Genomic DNA, 18,458 nt, shown 5'->3' with positions numbered 1-18,458 from the left:
CCGTGGAACTGCAAAACCACACTTGTATTTCTCGGGCCTACACCAGACTATTTTCAACAGATATATTTGTGTCTGAAAAATCAGGGAGACACTATTTTTTTTTTTTTTTACAGCAAAAATGCAAAAAGCAGGATAATAGAGATTTTTTTACCGTGGAACAGCAAAAGCACACTCTGTCTCTCTGGCCTACACCAGACTATTTTCAACAGATATATTTGTGTCTGAAAAATCAGGGAGACACTATTATTATTTTTATACAGCAAAAAATGCCAAAAACAGGATAATAGAGATGTTTTACCGTGGAACATCAAAACCACAGTAATAATTTACTGGTGTATACCAGGCTTTTTAAAATATATATATATATATTTGCGGCTGAACAGTGAGCGACACACTCAAACTGTTTTTTTTAGATACAAATGGCCCAAAAGTGGATAATACAGAGGTTTGTACCCTGGAACTGCAAAACCACACTTGTATTTCTCTGGCCTACACCTGACTATTTTCAACAGATATATTTGTGTCTGAAAAATCAGGGAGACACTATTTTTTTTTTTTTTACAGCAAAAAATGCAAAAAGCAGGATAATAGAGATTTTTTACCGTGGAACAGCAAAAGCACACTTCTGTCTCTCTGGCCTACACCAGACTATTTTCAACAGATATATTTGTGTCTGAAAAATCAGGGAGACACTATTATTATTTTTATACAGCAAAAAATGCCAAAAACAGGATAATAGAGATGTTTTACCGTGGAACATCAAAACCACAGTAATAATTTACTGGTGTATACCAGGCTTTTTAAAATATATATATATTTGCGGCTGAACAGTGAGCGACACACTCAAACTGTTTTTTTAGATACAAATGGCCCATAGAACTGCAAAACCACACTTCTATTTCTCTGGCCTACACCAGACTATTTTCAACAGATATATTTGTGTCTGAAAAATCAGAGGCACACTTTTTTTTTGGGGGGTGGGGGCACCAAAAGGTTAATAAGATGGGTATTTGTACATTGTGAAGGAGAAAAAAAAAAAGAGGATTTAGATAAAAAAAAAGGATTTTTCCAGCAATTTCAGCAACAGGAGCAGCACACAGGACTGTAATGCAGCGTTTGCTGGTATAACCACTGCGTCTCCTATACAGCCTGCCTGCCTGCCTGCCTGATATACCTGGGATGGATATTAGTCCTGAGAAGGGCTGTTTGTTTGATCTGGCAGCCTTTACAGACCCTACACTAACTATTTTGCAGGATATATCTCTCCCTAAATCAGCAGCGCTGTCCCTACACTGTCTGATCCGGAGCGACTGTGTCCAAGATGGCGGCGCCCGGTTTTAAATACTCGAGGTGACGCTGTGCGGCCAGCCAATCACTGTAATGCCCACAAACAACATGGTTGCGGCATTACAGTGACTGGCTGGCAATCCCTGCATGTTCATTGGCTCTGTAAAGAGCGCCAAACATGCAGGGCGGAGACCCGAGCTCCCGCCCGAGTAACCCGGAAATGCTCGGTGCACGCCGAACATCCCGAGTAGCGTGATGCTCGGGCGAGTACCGAGCAGTGTCGAGCATGTTCGCTCAACACTACACAGGACTACTTCACCGCATCAATGGGAGAATGGATGGAGCCATGTACCATAAAATCCTGAGAAACAACCTCCTTCCCTCCGCCAGGACATTAAAAATGGATCGTGGCTGGGTCTTCCAGCAAGACAATAACCCAAAACATACAGCCAAGGCAACAAAGGAGTGGCTCTAAAAGAAGCACATTAAGGTCATGGAGTGGCCTAGCCAGTCTCCAGATCTTAATCCCAGAGAAAACTTATGGAGGGAGTTGAAGCTCCGAGTTGCCAAGTGACAGCCTCAAAGTCTGAATGATTTAGAGAAAATCTGCAAAGAGGAGTGGACCAAAATTCCTCCTGACATGTGCGAAAACCTCATCATCAACTACAAAAACGTCTGACTGCTGTGCTTGCCAACAAGGGTTTTGCCACCAAGTATTAAGTGTCGTTTGCCAGAGCAGTCAATTGCTTATTTCTCACTGCAAAATGCAAATATATGTATCTAATTTATACAATGTGATTTTCTTGATTTTTTTGGGATCATCCTGGAACTGTATGGCGGATTTAAAAAAAAGCAAAATAACAAAAAACAGAATACTTAGGGGAACAGCGAGAATAAAATATAAAAAATGGGCCACTTTTGATCTAGTGACAAGTCAAAAGCAAACGTTAGTGCTTCCTTGTTTCTCTCGTTGCTGACAGTCCCACAGAGATGGTGTGTACACCCATGAGCACTGCAAGAAACCCATTTTCAAGAATTGTAAGCTTCCCAAGGGTCCCATCCTCAGCGACCACATATTTATCGATTATCCTGTGGACATGGGATAAATGTATTTAGTGGGTACGTCACTTAAGGATTTTTTTGCCATTTATTGTTCCTGAATGACAGCAAACCTGGGTCTTATGCTACAAATCTCTTAGAAATTTCAGAGAATTGCAATCATTACCGGTTCATTTACTACACTCACATTTATACACAATATTTGTTTAATGCAGATGTGAATACTATATGTACAGATATGTTAGAAAATGACATGGGGTGCCTCCTGTTCACATGTAAACTTTTATTATAAAGTCTACAATTAGTAAAACATCTACTAGCAGTAAAAAGTGTGCACTATAAAGGATATGATTAACATGTTAACATATGGTAAATACAATTACATACAAGCACCTGCAGGAAATATCAGGCCTTTCTAGAAGGAGGCAGTGCTAGGATGGATTGAAGAGAAGGTTCCCTTGGAACTCCCTTAGTTTCAAAGGTGGTACTCTAATAATTAATAAGGATATCTGAGCCTGTATTTACCCAGATGTGAAGAGGTCTTTCTCTTCAATGTTTAATTATGTCTGACATAACTAGGAGGTCACTAGTTGTTGGAGATACTCTATGGAAAAACGTATTTGTTTTGGTAAGTAGTCCCAATTTCCTGTACTTGCTCTATCGCGTAGCTTAGGTCATCCCCAGGGTCTTCTCTCTGGAGTCATTTAATCACAGTTAGATCTTATTTATGTCATATGCTAAAGCTATTAAACCGACTACATTATAGCTGACACACCGAGTGGGATTTAAGGATGTTCTACCAGTCTAAGCAGGGAGCCCGCTGATGAAATAAAAGGAATTGAGACATATGTCACATCGTAAAAGCAAAATGTTCAACCTCTTCAATGACATTTTAGAAATCAGCTAACTCTAAGCGGAAAACTTTCAAAAGTATAAAACAGCATAGAATAAAAGAAAAGCGAGCTGCTAACATGATTTACAGATTTATAACATGTGCCTTGAGGGTCTTAAAGATTTCACTTAAAGGGACCTGTCACCAGATCCATGCTGCCGAAACCATGAGCAGGATGAATCAGAACTTGCCTGCACAATTCCAGCCTGTTATATTTTTCTCTGAAACACTCAAAAGTTCAAGAGAACATATATTTTAAAGTTCTGGATCCACCCCCGGCTATCTGCTGCAGGTGATTGAAAGGTCTTGTCCCTGACTATGGTATCCAGTAAGATCCTTATAGTATATTTTCTCTGAAACACCAAAGCGCTTCAGAGAAAGATAAATCTGGCTGCAATTATGCAGTCTGGATCTGATTCATGCTGCCTGTGGATTGGGCAGCATCAATCAGATGACAGGTTCCCTATAAAATTAAGGACTAATTCTAACAGGATTGATTTTTCGCTTATATTAAAAATGGAGAAATTATCATCAGTCTAAATTATAGAAAGAATACAACAATGCAAGAGATAATCCATTAAAACAATGGTTATTATTACGTTTTATTATAATTATTATGTTAATTATTTATTTTTATGTTCCATCATTAAAATAAGATGTAAAAAAACAGGAGCCAATGAAGCATGAAGTGGCCTACAGGTTTGCCAGGTTATGCCTTAATCATAGCCAACTGCAAGTTTCTGCCCCTCTCTGCAGCCTTCTGATAATGAGCTATGGAAATCAAATGACCCTCATGACCATCCCCAAGCTTGCACCTGGCTATCACGTGATTAACATGAGGGAGTGAAACAGTTAAATACACATATAAAAGATAATATATACACATTAATACACATTAATGCGCCAAAGAGAATAGTGCCTAAATAACATAAATACAAGTGCCAATGATAGGAACCCATTCACATTTGACATTCATTGATCATATAATTCAACAATATATTGTAACATTTTAGTGGGAAGCCTATATTTGAAAGACACTGCATAAACTAGGTATAAATTAATACATAGCCAAAAGCTACTGTATTCCCATGAATATATAGCATTATTACATCACAGAATTTTGATTTTCAGCAGTGTTTTTGATCAGATTTTCATCAAACTGTCAGTTTTTACCATCAATGCTTGGGTACGTGCACATCACGTCCTTTAAACTCAGGCGAATCTGCAGAGTTTTTCAAGCAGAAGATGCTTCAGGAAACTGGCATTTTTTTTCCAGAAGCATGTTTTATGTTACTTTTTTGCTTGTTTCCCAAGTGGTTTTCCCATGTTTTTGTGAAGTCTTTTTTATTGCTGTTTTCTGTTCACTTTTTTTCATGCCATTGAATAATAAAAAATTGCTAAGTGATTTTTTACGCAAAAACAATGACAAAGTGCTTCGAAAAACATGCTTTTTTCTCCCGGCTTTGCAATTTCAGGAACTTGAAGGGTTTTAAAAGACGCTCAAATGTCTGAACATATGCACAGCATACATAGAAATGCAAATGTTCATTCTTTTGAACATTTTCAAATAGATTTACAGGCGGTTTCTGTGGCGGAATAAACCTGAAAAATACATCATGTGCATATACATAGTTATCCATTTTTCTCTTATAACACAAAAATACCAATGGCATCATTGTGCTGTTCAGGTTTTCTTTTCACAAATCTTTAGACTTGAATGGGCAAGTGTGATCTGTGGCTAGGATCAAAAATGGAAGTCTCTGTTTTTCTTTGCAGAACACTCTGTTCTCAAAAAAACATAGACATCTGAACAGAACATAGACAATAATGTGTACATTTTCGATCCATGAAAAACACTGATAGGTCTTATATGTGAAAAATGGACGCCTGAATGAGCTTTTAATAAAACAGTTAGTAAAATGTAAAGTTTCCACAATGCAGTTGTGGCACCCCTGCGGGTTCAGTCACCACAGAGGTACTGCATCTCATCCAGAGGTGTGGTATCCCACTCTCAGGTAAGGATGGAGCACTGCCCCGGACCCACACACTTGCATCCATTACATTCCACTTCAGAGGGAAGGGCGAGATTGATCCTTAGGGAGAGCACAATCCCTGGTCCCTGGCTGGAGGGTGGAACCATGTAGTGGGTGTGGGTGGAGGAAGTAGTTTAGGGGAGCACTTCAGTAGGTGTATAAAAAGGGGAGCCATCTTGAGAGAGGGGGTCCAGTCAGAGAAGACAGCCTGAGGAGGAGGAGTGGGAGCAGGAGCTCTGTAGGAGCTCTGCTCAGAGGAGCAGGCCTAGAGTGAGAGGCCCAGGAGGACTGGCAGGACGAGGAAGGGAGCAAAGGAAGGCTCCAAGAGGAACAGAAGGGATTCTAGGGGCACGGGAAGTGCAGATGCCACCCGTGCGCCCGAATCGGCAGGAACCTGGAGGGATCAGGCCGCAGAGGGGACCGGCCCCTGAACTAGTGGAGAACTACAAGACTCAGCTAGATAACCGGAGGCTGCTGTACTTGCAAGGTCCGGCTGCCAACCACCACAATTATATCGCTGAAAAGGTGGCCACAGAGAGTCCAGGGGACTGCAGGTTGCCTGACAAGATCCGAGGCTACCTGCTTGGGACACTGATTGTGAGGCACAGGGCTGGAGGGTGAGAGGCAGTGCAGGAAGACGACCGAGGAAGGCACATAGAACGGGGTCCCGTTAAGTACGCCTGAAATACCTGAGGGATTGCTGAACCCCTTCCTTGGTGAACGCAAGATGACGTGGGAGGTTACCCTGGTACTGGTAGCGTGAAGTTCAACAACTGTGAGTAAACCTTGAAGACTGCACCCCACTGTGTCCTGGAATTATTATCTGCGCCATCCCCTGCACTACACTGTACAGCAACATCTACCTCATCTATAACATCATTGCACCACCCTGGAGCTTAGCTCTACCTGTGGAGAGCTGAACCAACTCTGCTGTGTCACCATCAGCTCCAGGGAATCTGCACTGCAGCGGCGGCTCCATATAGCCGCATACCATAGGTGGCGTCACGAACATTAAACTAAAAACTATAAATCCCCTTTTATTGACTGCCCTGGGTCACGGACCGGGTCACACCCACTGTGACATCCCCTGCACCGACCGGCCCGGCACCGAGTACCCCACGGCCTAGGGGGGCGCGTCATACAGTCATAGGAGCTAAAGAAAAGGTTACCACCCAAACTATAAGAACGTCTCCTGATTGTAAGGCCACGTTCACACATTCAGTATTTGGTCAGTATTTTACATCAGTATTTGTAAGCCACAATCAAGAGTGGAATAGTCAGAGGAAAAGTGTAATAGAAACACATCACAACTTCTGTATTTATCACCCACTCCTGGTTTTGGCTTACAAATACTGATGTAAAGTACTGACCAAATACTGAATGTGTGAACGTGGCCTAAGGCCAAGAAACTCGCACAAGAAAATCAGTGATTTGGATCAGTTTCATCAGATCTCATCACAGTGTCATCAGAGTTTGGTCAGAGTTATATCAGTGTTTCACTGAGAAAAAAAAAAAGGTTCTCCGCCTTCTACTATTAGTCCATTCATGGACCCATAGACGTTCATTGCCGAGTTTGATCTGACATTAAGGTCAATGTTGGATATGACTCCGCAATTTTGCCCTTACCACTCAGTCCATAAAAAATCATTGACACGTGAACAGCCCCATAGACTATCACATAGACGAGTGCTGTCCGTGAAAAACTGATGTCTGTATAAGCCCTGAGGGCATGTGCACACAACATCTTTTTAACTCGGAAAACGACTTGAAAAAGCACTGAATAAATGCTAAAATGAATGAACATGTGCTAGCAATGTTAAAACGTCTTGCTGTGCATAAGTCCTGGCTTTTGAACCTCATTTAATTGCTTCATGCTTCGAAAGACGTGAAATGGTTAAAAGTGACCTGACAATTCTTCAGGCGGCTTCCGCTCTGAAGACTTTATATAATAAAGTTCAAAAACCTGCCACCAGTGAAGGCAAAGAACGCAAAGAAAACCAAAAAGTCACCTAAAATAGATGCTTCAGGACTAAAGATGCTGACGTGTCCTGAAGTGTTTTCCTTCAGTAATACTTGGTGTGTACACAAACGCCTAAAAGATGTGTGCACATACCTTTAGGCCTCATTCAGATGTCAGTCATTTTTATGGTACATGAAAAAAAGACAGAGTTACATCAGTGTTTCGGAACTGGGTTTCATCAGTGTTTGGTCAGTCTGTCAGTTTATACCATCAGAGTTTCATCAGTAATTTTCTCAAAATAAAATAAAAACTTTTTCTATCGAATACAATGTTAAAACCAGACAGCACACAGACTACACATGGATGACATCTGATTTTCACAGACCTATAGACTTCTATGGGTTATTTTGATCTGTAACACTGAAAAAAAAACTTCAATGGAAGTCTTCAAACAGAGGCTGGACAGATATCTGTCTGAGAGGATTTAGTGAATCTTGCATTGAGCAGGGGGTTGGACCAGATGACCCTGGAGGTCCATTCCAACTCTAACATTCTATGTTTCTATGATTCTCCACTTTTTTGAGGACCACTCGAACAGCAAAAAACAATGTTTTTTGCAAGATGTTATTGACGGGCCCCCTGGGCCGTGGGGTACTCGGTGCCGGGCCGGTCGTTGCTAGGGGAGATGTCACAGTGGCGGTGACCCAGTCCGTGACCCAGGGCGGTCAATCAAAAGGGGAATATTTACAGGGGATTTAGAGTTTATATATAAAGTTTGTGACGCCACCTGTGGTATGCGGCTAAAGGGAGCCGCCGCTGCGGAACAGGTCCTCTGGAGCTGGTGTAAATGCAGCAGAGATGGTTCAGCTCTCCACAGGTAGAGCTTAGCTCCAGGGCAGTGTAGAGATGTGGTAGATGTTGCTGGGCGTTGTAGTGCAGGGGTGATGGGGCAGATAATAATCACAGAGACAGTGGGGTGCAGTCTTCCGAGTTTACTCACAGTTGTTAAATTCCTCAGGTTGCACTGTCCAGTTACAGACTCCCACGTCGCACTGCATTCACCAGGCAGGGGTTCAGCAATCCCTCAGGTAGTTCAAGAGTGCCTGACAGGACCCTTTTCTATGTGCCTTCCTCAGTCGTCTTCCTGCGCTGGCTCTCGCCCTCCTGCCCTGCGCCTCACAATCAGTGTCCCAATCTGGTAGCCTCGGGTCTTGTCGGGCGACCTGCAGTCTCCTGGACCCTATGTGGCCACCTTTTCGGCGATGTAATTGTGGTTGTGGCCACTGTACCTTGCAAGTACAGCAGCCTCCGGTTTCTAGCTGAGCCTTGTAGTTCTCCACTAGTTCAGGGGCCGGTCCCCTCTGTGGCTTGATCCCTCCACACCAGGTAGATTCGGGCGTGCGGGTGACCTCCAGCACTGCCCGTACCCCTAGGATCCCTTAATTCTCTTGGAGCCTTCCTTCCTACTCCTTTCCTTTCTTCTCTCCTTCTCCTCATGGGCCTCTCTGCTAGGCCCACTCTGGAGCAGAGCTCGTGCAGAGCCTCTGCTCCTCTCACATTCCTCTTCCAACTCCCCTCTCTCTCACTGGACTCCTCGTCTTTTCAAGATGGTTCCCTCCTTTATATTACTCCCTCACAAGTGCTCCCCTGATCTACGTCCTCCACCCACACTCACCACATGGTTCCCCCTCACTTGGTTCCCCTCCACTCCAGCCAGGGACCAGGGACTGTGCTGTCCGTTAGGAGCAATCTCGCCCTGCCCTACTGAAGTGGATGTGTTGGACACAGGTGTTAGAGTCCCGGCATAGGGTCCCAGGGATACCACACCTCTGGGTGAGATGCAGTATCTCTGTGGCAACTGAACCCTCAGGGGCGCCACATTATCAGCGTGACAGCGTGGCAAATCAGGGATGTTCATGGGCGGAGCTGATTTTTTGGTGCGAACAAGCCGGAACCCCGAACACGAACCCGAATTTGAAATGCCAAACAAATTTGCTCAACACTAATTATAATAGGCAGGGTTGGACTGGCCCACCAAGGAACTGGAGATCCTCCTGTGGGCCCTGGCTTTTCCTTCAGGAGAGTTTATAGTGCAAACCTTGCAGCAGCTATGGGGCTCTTGAGTGGGGGAAAACCGGCTCCACCATCTGGATTTCAACAGTATTTGAATAATAACGTGATAACCGATCGAATCAGCAAGCAGAGTCGAATCCTAAGGGCTCATACTCATCTGCATGAAAAATGGACAATTGCAATCCGATAAAAAATCGGATTGCACTGTGATCAATGTTAATCTAGCCCTTTTCATCTGCGATCTTTTTTGCTCAGATCAGACTGAAGAAAAAAATCACAGCATGCTGCGATTTGTCGCGTATATCGGATGAGACTCGCCAATGCAAGTCAATGGGTGCGATAAAAAAATTGCACCCATCTTATGGATGCACCTTTTCTTGAACAGCTGAGAGCTGATGTTTGTAGCCTGGGAGGGGGCCCAAATATCCATGGCCCCTTCCTAGCCTATTAATATCAGCCTGCAGCTATCTGCCTAGCCTTTGCTGGTTATTAATTATAGGGGGGCCCAACGTCATATTTACACACGCAAAGCACTAATTATATATCTCACTCACATATTTCTGTCTATCTAATATATATATGTAATGAAGAATATTTCCTTGGCAAACTATGTGAAAATGACATAGATAATTCCTCTATGTAAAAGCCCATGTTAAAATCGCATTGCAATCAGATTGCATGTCAATCGGATGTTAATCGTATGCTAGGTGAGAAAAATCGCATTGTACATGCATAAAAATCGCATGACAGTCGTCCGACTTTTTGATCCCTATATCGGATCGTTTTTTTTTTACGGTGATGGGTATGAGCCCTTACATTGAGTATCTTATAGCTGTAACACTTGAAACAGTGATTGATAAAAGTTAGTCTAGGTCCGAAAAACCACTTTAATGATAATGCTTTGGTTTTGTATACATGAAAGGTGGACCCTCAGAATCAAGTCATCTGATGGGCCCAATGACACAGATAACAGGTGCATATTCTATCTATGAAATACATTGATAGAACACAAATGTGAATAACAGATGCCTGAATGAGCTGTTACGGGCTTTTTGCCTCCTCTCTGACCAGCTCTGGGAGGAAATGTTCAGTACAATCAATAAACTTTTATAGATCTACAGTACTGAACATATAGTAACAGTATACAGAAGGTAATAGATGTGTAGTAGTTCAGTGAAAGAGCACATTAGTTAACTGCATTAAAATTAGCATATGTGTTGATGCAAGCGCAGATAAAACAAAAGTCAATCCCGAACAGTTGTTTCACACTGCTGACAGAATATTTTCTGGAATAAGTCATTAATTCCATTACAGTTAAAAAATGTCATAAGACTACCATCTTCTTACCATATCATGCCCACATGTTGTGCCTTCTGCTGCTGGCATAAATTTTGTCTCACATTTTTTTCCTATCCTATGACACCAAAGCGCTTTACATATATCCTAGATTGAAAAGAGAGAGACAATGATATTATGTGACCCAGTACTAAGTGAGAACAAGTTTGGCAAGTTAAAAATATTTTTACAATAAAATTATACATTTAAAGTCCTAGGACTAACATGTAAATCACAGTCTACACATGGGTGCTGGCATACAAAGAATGAATTGTGGAGCGTAAAATATTCAATCAATGGCATACGGTACAGTGATGAAAAAATGTACTGATCAGTTACAAGTTTTAGCTGTCAGTCAACAAGGACTTGTCATCTCTCCTGACATTCTTCTACATGTATTTCTTATGACATAATTCATGAGCATCTTTTCTTATAATCTTTCGTGCAGTTCCTATTATTCCTCCTGATTTTTCATTTTTTATTTATAAATAAAGACTTTCACACTTTTAGTATAAAATAAATGTACAGGTGCACAATACGATATGTGGCCTTTATATAAACATATACACTATGTGTCACCACACTGCGATTAATGAATACACAAACTCAAACATTGCTATATACGTAAAAAATATAAGATATTTATTTAATATTTTTTGATCAAGAAATAAAAAAGCCATCCTACCACGTCAAGGTGTACCCAAGCATGGATGGTCCCTATCACTAATGTTCTACTTCATGAGTTAAACCAGGTCTCATCTGAGCTGGTGAAATCTAAAAGAGAGGGCGGTGCACACCCCAATGTATGCCACAAATAAACAAAGAAAGGGCTTGCACACCTTTATTATTAAATTAATATATAGGTGCACAATACACTGTGACCAATATACAAACAAAAGTACTGTACAGTGCGAGTAATGAATATTCTTCCCCAGTTCACATGAGGTCATGAGTCATTAGAGTTAAGGACACCAAAATGAAGGCATACCTTGTCGTGGATGGATGGTCTTTAATTTGTTGATCAGAAAAATGTTCACTAAGTACCTTACTTTTTTTTTACATACACAGCATTAGTAAAATGGCAATTTTGGAATGTTTTTTTCAAATTGTGCTGGATAAACAATGACAGTGTTAAAGTACGCATTGTTGTAGATGAGGCTATGCCAAATATGTGATGTTTTTATGGTATATATTTTTTTCAGATTAAAAGATTTTTGAAACTTACATATTATGGAAGGTGGTTTTAATTTCCTTTTAAACACTTAAAAACATTTTTTTTACAATATTTATTAGTCCTCCAGAAGGACTTGAACTTGTGATCCTATGATCGCATTAGTGATAAGCTGTAGTGCATAGCAGACCCAGTGGCCTTCGTCAGGCCTCCAGTTGCCATACCAATCCATCAATCACGTTGCTGGGATGCTGATGGCTGACAGAGGGAGCAATTTCCCTCTGTCAAACCCCTCATGTCACAATTGATAGCGACATATGAGGGGCTAAACTGCTGGGATTGGTGAGAACACTGATCCTAGGGATGAACCCGGATAAATACATCAACTAGTGCCAAGGCACTATCTGTTTGCCAATTTAGGAAGACTAAGCGGGTATCCATGACTACGGACATTCCGCAAGGCCTGGAAAAGTGCTAATATACACAAAAATTGCCAAAGCCTATTGTTGTTTAGCTGTACTCTCCCCACCTGATTTTTATTGCTTGCTATGAAATAATAAAGAAGAGTTTTCCATGATGTGATGAGTGCCAAATGATGTTCTGAGTGATGTGGAAGGGGTTAGTCATCTTCACTCCTACTACTTGGGACTTTCAGTGACTTTCTGTATAATGACAGAGCACCAATATGTGTGTAGACTATACCTGTGTATATCATTGTGCATTAATGGAAGGAAGACCGTAGTGCCAAGTGGTTTCCTTTTTTGCCTGCCCACAAAGAGATCATGTTTTCAGGATTTCCTTAATACTGCAGAGAAGATGAAGTGATCACATGTGCAAGAGATGGAATTATCACCTGTGTAATTCTAAGGAATTCCTGAAAACATGATCTGTTGGTGGCGCTTGGGGACTGGAGATGGGGAACATTAATCTAAAGCACTGTTCATGGCTACCTCGAAGATGGAGTGTAACTTTACAACAAGTAAGTTAGATGTAAACCTACAGTATAAGCCAATCAAGATGTGGTGTAAAATTAAACAAAAATGTTTTAAGTCTGTTTAGTCCAAGTTTGTACTGGCACAGACTATGCAAAATGTGCCCCAATTTATCATAAACTTTGGGACATTTATTGAAAATCAAAATTAGACCCATGGCTACACAGAAACTTAGGCTACACAACATTAACATCAACTAATGACAGTGAAAGAGGTTGTGTCTCCACTCGCAAGCCAACATGGTAGTCAGCAGAAATCCAAGTCCGCTGAATTTCAATGCAACCACATTCATGACCATTAGTTGTGATTTTAGCTGTTGCATGGCCGTAGACTAATACATAGGAAAACCTCTCCAAAATTGTGTTGAGAATTCAGATATGGATGTATGCATACAATTCCCTTGCCTTCTTAAAGTCCAGCATACAGAGCTTGGCTTTCTCTCCAAACTGCCACTTGCACTGTGTGTTGGCATCATACAATTCTCCGGGAAGCTTTTCAGGATATTTATATTCCTTCCCCGGCTTTGGATCATCAGCAAGGCATACGGCTTGTGAAGAACTACAAGACAAAGGACAGTCTATATTGCAAAATGATTTTTCCAGTGAAAATACATTCATTGCGATATCTTACTGTACATAATAACAAAACTAAGATTCTGACTAATCTTTTAGAGCAGGGGTGCACACCTTTTTTTTTCTTTGAAGGCCACATTGTATAACTCCTTTACAAACCGTTCTGATTTTAATGGCTATTTAATCTACATGTCTTATATAAAGTGCCATTCAGATGACTGACTTTTCTGAATACCTTATGTGCTGGTATCATCACTATGATCCATCCCAAGTAGGTTTGGGTTCATTACTACCAAACCTGCAGATACTTGGCTTCGAAACTGGTCATATACTACCCCAAACATTATCCTATGGGACGTATCAATAACATGTCAAATGATACCCAAAAATGGGATTCTGCTTTAAATTAAACGACTGATGCCTTATCAATGTTTTTTTAATCTTCTTGCAAGTAATAACTTGTTCAAGAGCATAACAAGCAATAAGGCCCATAGGAAAACCTGTTAAAGGGTCACATTCCAAGTTGACCTATTGTTAACAAATAACTTCAGGACATGTCCACTCTGCTCCCTGTATCCTGTCCTACTTTTCTTTTATATCCTAGCAATTTGCATTCAATTCTGCACTTCCTTTTCCACTGTCTACTTCTATCAGATGCTGTGATTACTAGAAGAACCTCACTTGTAAGTGGATCCCTATAGCTGCTAGGCTCCTTCTACTGTCTCTGTTCCCTTATTATTTTTACCAATAAACAAAAAGTAGTTCTCTGGGCAAAAAAAAGTTTTCCAGGGGCCTGGATCTGTAGGAAATAACCAAGTAGTTGATAATCACCTACCAGCAACCACCTGGATCCAAAGCAGGCCATTCTGTGGTCTGCCGTCACTCAGGAAGAGGCGATGTCATCATTCCTCTGGCAGCAGGCTACTAGGTTGTGATTGGCAGCAACGGACCGTTTTTGCACTTTAAAGTTGCATGATGTTTTTCTGATTACATGCTGCTAAAGTCACCTGACCACTGTAGTTAATCACAGACTGCAGAGGTCCTGCTCCTTGTGGAACGGTGACACCTGCTCTTCCTGTGTCAATTAAGACCATAGAGCGCCCTGGGCTAGTTCCAAGTTAGTGCTGGTAGGTATCACTTAGTTTGTTATTTTTTAAAGCTCCATGCTCTTGGGGAAGTTTTCTTTTTGCCCAGACAATCTTTTTAAATGGCCTTGCAATTTTTTTATAATTACTAAAAATTTATGTTGATTTAATATATTTTTAATAATGAACAAAAAATATTTTTCTGTTATTTGATTGTCTGTGTCAGTGCATGACCCTTACAGACAGTAAATATGGCTTACAATGGGCATAGGAGATTAGGGTTGGTTTCTGACCCCATCTCCTATGCTATGACCATATAAGATGTGCACTGTGCATGCTCGTTGGCTAGAACAGTTGGGGTGGGAACTGAGTGCACCACAAGGGACATCCAACACTTGAATCACAGTGATGAAACCAACAAAATGTTGCTCCACTACTGTGTTCCCCAACTCCAGTCCTCAAGAGCCACCAACAGATCATGTTTTCAAAATGTACTTAGTATTTATGAGGTGATGGAATTATAACCTGTCCAATACTATGGAAACCCTGAAAACATGATCTGTTGGTGGCTCTTGATGACTGGAGTTTGGGAAACCTGCTCTACTGTAATTCAAAATGTTATCATCCCCCCTCCTTCTGCCAACACTCAAAAAGAGGAGTTGTTCGAAAAAAAATTCACCCTAGTGGGTTGAGTTGCAGCGCATCTTTGCAGCAGTTGTAATTCTACACAGCATTACTACTGCTTTTGTTGGCAAAGGTGACCAGCTGCTCCCTCTAGTGTTCAACAGTAGAGAATGTGAAAAATAAAAAATAAATGTTTTCATATTTTCGAGAAGTAAAAAAAAAAAAACACCACTAAAATAACACAAAACATAAGTTCAAATTCTGTTATTATTTGTATTTTGTGATAAATTCCCTTTAATGCTAAATATTAATGTATAACATACAGCAGATCTACATGACAACAGAGTATAGATACAGTCTATATACATTGTGGAACACTGACTAATTGCCATCCATGTGGGAAAAGAACAAATGTGGGAAAAACTGTATCCAAGTAACAGATCTTGAGGTATTTCACTTAAAATTCAACTCGGATTACAAATAAAACGTACTTAAGAGTTGCCGATTTCTACAAGGTAATGGCTCTCCTTATACAATTTAGTATACAGTATTTGACAGACTTTTACCAGCAGATGCATGAAGTCATTTTATTGGCGGATAATGTGCAGGAAGGCATTCTGCGTTTGCTTAGAATAAAGTAACCATTTTCGTTTCCAGTTCTCTCACCTCCTTATATTTCACTGGTACCAGACTGTGTAAGTCACAATGACAATGAGCAAGGAAATAGTTTAAGGATTTCTCCTTCATAAAATGAATGAACTAATAAAATTCAAATGGAGGCCTTTGCATGCAAATGTGAGTAAAATGTCATTAAAGAGGATTTCCATTCAAAAATTGTCATATATTAGTAAGTAAAAAGTATCAGCAGTAGTCAAGGTTATGCAATGATATTTACTAGTTGCACCTTATCTACTCAGCTTTCCATAGGCATTTGTTACGCGATTATTGCAAATCACTCAAATTACACCTTTTTATATAAAAAAAAGTCTATATAGAAATATTCCTCCAACCATGCTTTTACATACCAAGATAGATAGAAACACAACAGCAAGAATACCATTTGCAGAAATGATCACTGCAGACTAGTGTTGAGCATTCCGATACTGAAATATCGGGTATCGGCCGATATTCGCGGTATCGGAATTCCGATACTTAATTCCGATACTTTTGCGATATCGTATACCGGAATCGGAAGTTCCCATAATGCAATGAGCCATTTTCATTTTATTCAGCCAATGAGGATCCTAAGAAGTGTGGGCACATCCTGTTAGGCATGTAGGCATCTTAACTAATGGCATGGCTGTGATTGGCTGCTTAAATGATGTCATGATGCACTATAAAAGCCGCCGCCGCCATTTTGAGCTCACTCTGCTGTGAATTCAGTTAGGGATAGGACGCTGTTGTTCTGAGGGACAGTTTTAGCTACCTATTTGCTCTATACTGCTTTACTCAAGCTACTTTCTAAATCACTGTGCCTTGCAGTGCTAGTGCACAGTTCTCTGTGCTGTTAACCGCTTTCTGCAAGGTCTGTGTGTGTGAGTGCAGCTCACCCTGTAGTGTGTGCTTCAGCCAAGTCTGGTTGCAGTGCACTCAGTGTGTGTCACTGCCTCATACATTGTCCTTTTTTGCCAATTCATAATTTTTCCTGATATCTCCTATTAGTGTGGTGGTTCCATCCGTATTCAGCTAAATTGGTTCCAAACACACTATATAGGAGTAGATAGAGAATTTTTTTTCCGTCTTGCAGCACTAGTGCACAGTGCTCTGCATCTGTACTGTTCACCGCTGTCTGCAAGGTCTGGTGTGTGAGTGCAGCTCACCCTGTAGTGTGTGCTTCAACCACGTCTGGTTGTAGTGCACTCAGTGTGTGTCACTGCCTCATACATTGTCCTTTTTTGCCAAATCATAATTTTTCCTGATATCTCCTATTAGTGTGGTGGTTCCATCCGTATTCAGCTAAATTGGCTCCAAACACACTATATAGGAGTAGATAGAGAAATTTTTTTGGTCTTGCAGCGCTAGTGCACAGTGCTCTGCATCTGTACTGTTCACCGCTGTCTGCAAGGTCTGGTGTGTGAGTGCAGCTCACCCTGTAGTGTGTGCTTCAACCACGTCTGGTTGTAGTGCACTCAGTGTGTGTCACTGCCTCATACATTGTCCTTTTTTGCCAATTCATAATTTTTCCTGATATCTCCTATTAGTGTGGTGGTTCCATCTGTATTCAGCTAAATTGGTTCCAAACACACTATATAGGAGTAGATAGAGAAATTTTTTTGGTCTTGCAGCGCTAGTGCACAGTGCTCTGCATCTGTACTCTTCACCGCTGTCTGCAAGGTCTGGTGTGTGAGTGCAGCTCACCCTGTAGTGTGTGCTTCAACCACGTCTGGTTGTAGTGCACTCAGTGTGTGTCACTGCCTCATACATTGTCCTTTTTTGCCAATTCATAATTTTTCCTGATATCTCCTATTAGTGTGGTGGTTCCATCCGTATTCAGCTAAATTGGTTCCAAACACACTATATAGGAGTAGATAGAGAAATTTTTTTGGTCTTGCAGCGCTAGTGCACAGTGCTCTGCATCTGTACTGTTCACCGCTGTCTGCAAGGTCTGGGGTGTGAGTGCAGCTCGCCCTGTAGTGTGTGCTTCAGCCACGTCTGGTTGTAGTGCACTCAGTGTGTGTCACTGCCTCATACATTGTCCTTTTTTGCCAATTCATAATTTTTCCTGATATCTCCTATTAATGTGGTGGTTCCATCCGTATTCAGCTAAATTGGTTCCAAACACACTATATAGGAGTAGATAGAGAATTTTTTTTGGTCTTGCAGCGCTAGTGCACAGTGCTCTGCATCTTTACTGTTCACCGCTGTCTGCAAGGTCTGGTGTGTGAGTGCAGCTCACCCTGTAGTGTGTGCTTCAACCCCGTCTGGTTGTAGTGCACTCAGTGTGTGTCAATGCCTCATACATTGTCCTTTTTTGCCAATTCATAATTTTTCCTGATATCTCCTATTAGTGTGGTGGTTCCATCTGTATTCAGCTAAATTGGTTCCAAACACACTATATAGGAGTAGATAGAGAAATTTTTTTCCGTCTTGCAGCACTAGTGCACAGTGCTCTGCATCTGTACTGTTCACCGCTGTCTGCAAGGTCTGGTGTGTGAGTGCAGCTCACCCTGTAGTGTGTGCTTCAACCACGTCTGGTTGTAGTGCACTCAGTGTGTGTCACTGCCTCATACATTGTCCTTTTTTGCCAATTCATAATTTTTCCTGATATCTCCTATTAGTGTGGTGGTTCCATCCGTATTCAGCTAAATTGGTTCCAAACACACTATATAGGAGTAGATAGAGAAATTTTTTTGGTCTTGCAGCGCTAGTGCACAG

General features: G+C 41.3%; 1 protein-coding gene across 2 annotated transcripts in view; it reads right to left on the bottom strand.

Annotated features, from left to right (window-relative positions):
- The window catches only part of ADAMTS16 (ADAM metallopeptidase with thrombospondin type 1 motif 16), a 453,100-nt gene that overhangs the window by 240,167 nt on the left and 194,475 nt on the right, over positions 1-18,458 (bottom strand). For both annotated transcript variants that reach the window (XR_012320095.1, XM_073678502.1), the window contains exons 10-11: positions 13,207-13,360; positions 10,652-10,747 (exon numbers count right to left, since the gene is read on the bottom strand). Coding sequence is in view for 1 of the 2 variants with exons in the window: in XM_073678502.1 (XP_073534603.1) it covers positions 10,652-10,747; positions 13,207-13,360 (250 nt within the window). In the remaining variant the exon portion in view is untranslated. The remainder of the gene's footprint in view (positions 1-10,651; positions 10,748-13,206; positions 13,361-18,458) is intronic.

This window comes from Phyllobates terribilis, unplaced genomic scaffold (genome assembly GCF_046119375.1).
Source record: "Phyllobates terribilis strain yellow unplaced genomic scaffold, ASM4611937v1 Scaffold_4__5_contigs__length_816908805, whole genome shotgun sequence".
NCBI lineage: Eukaryota > Metazoa > Chordata > Amphibia > Anura > Dendrobatidae > Phyllobates > Phyllobates terribilis.
The sequence above is the reverse complement of the archived record's forward strand: the minus strand, read 5'-3'. Positions and strand labels throughout refer to the sequence as shown.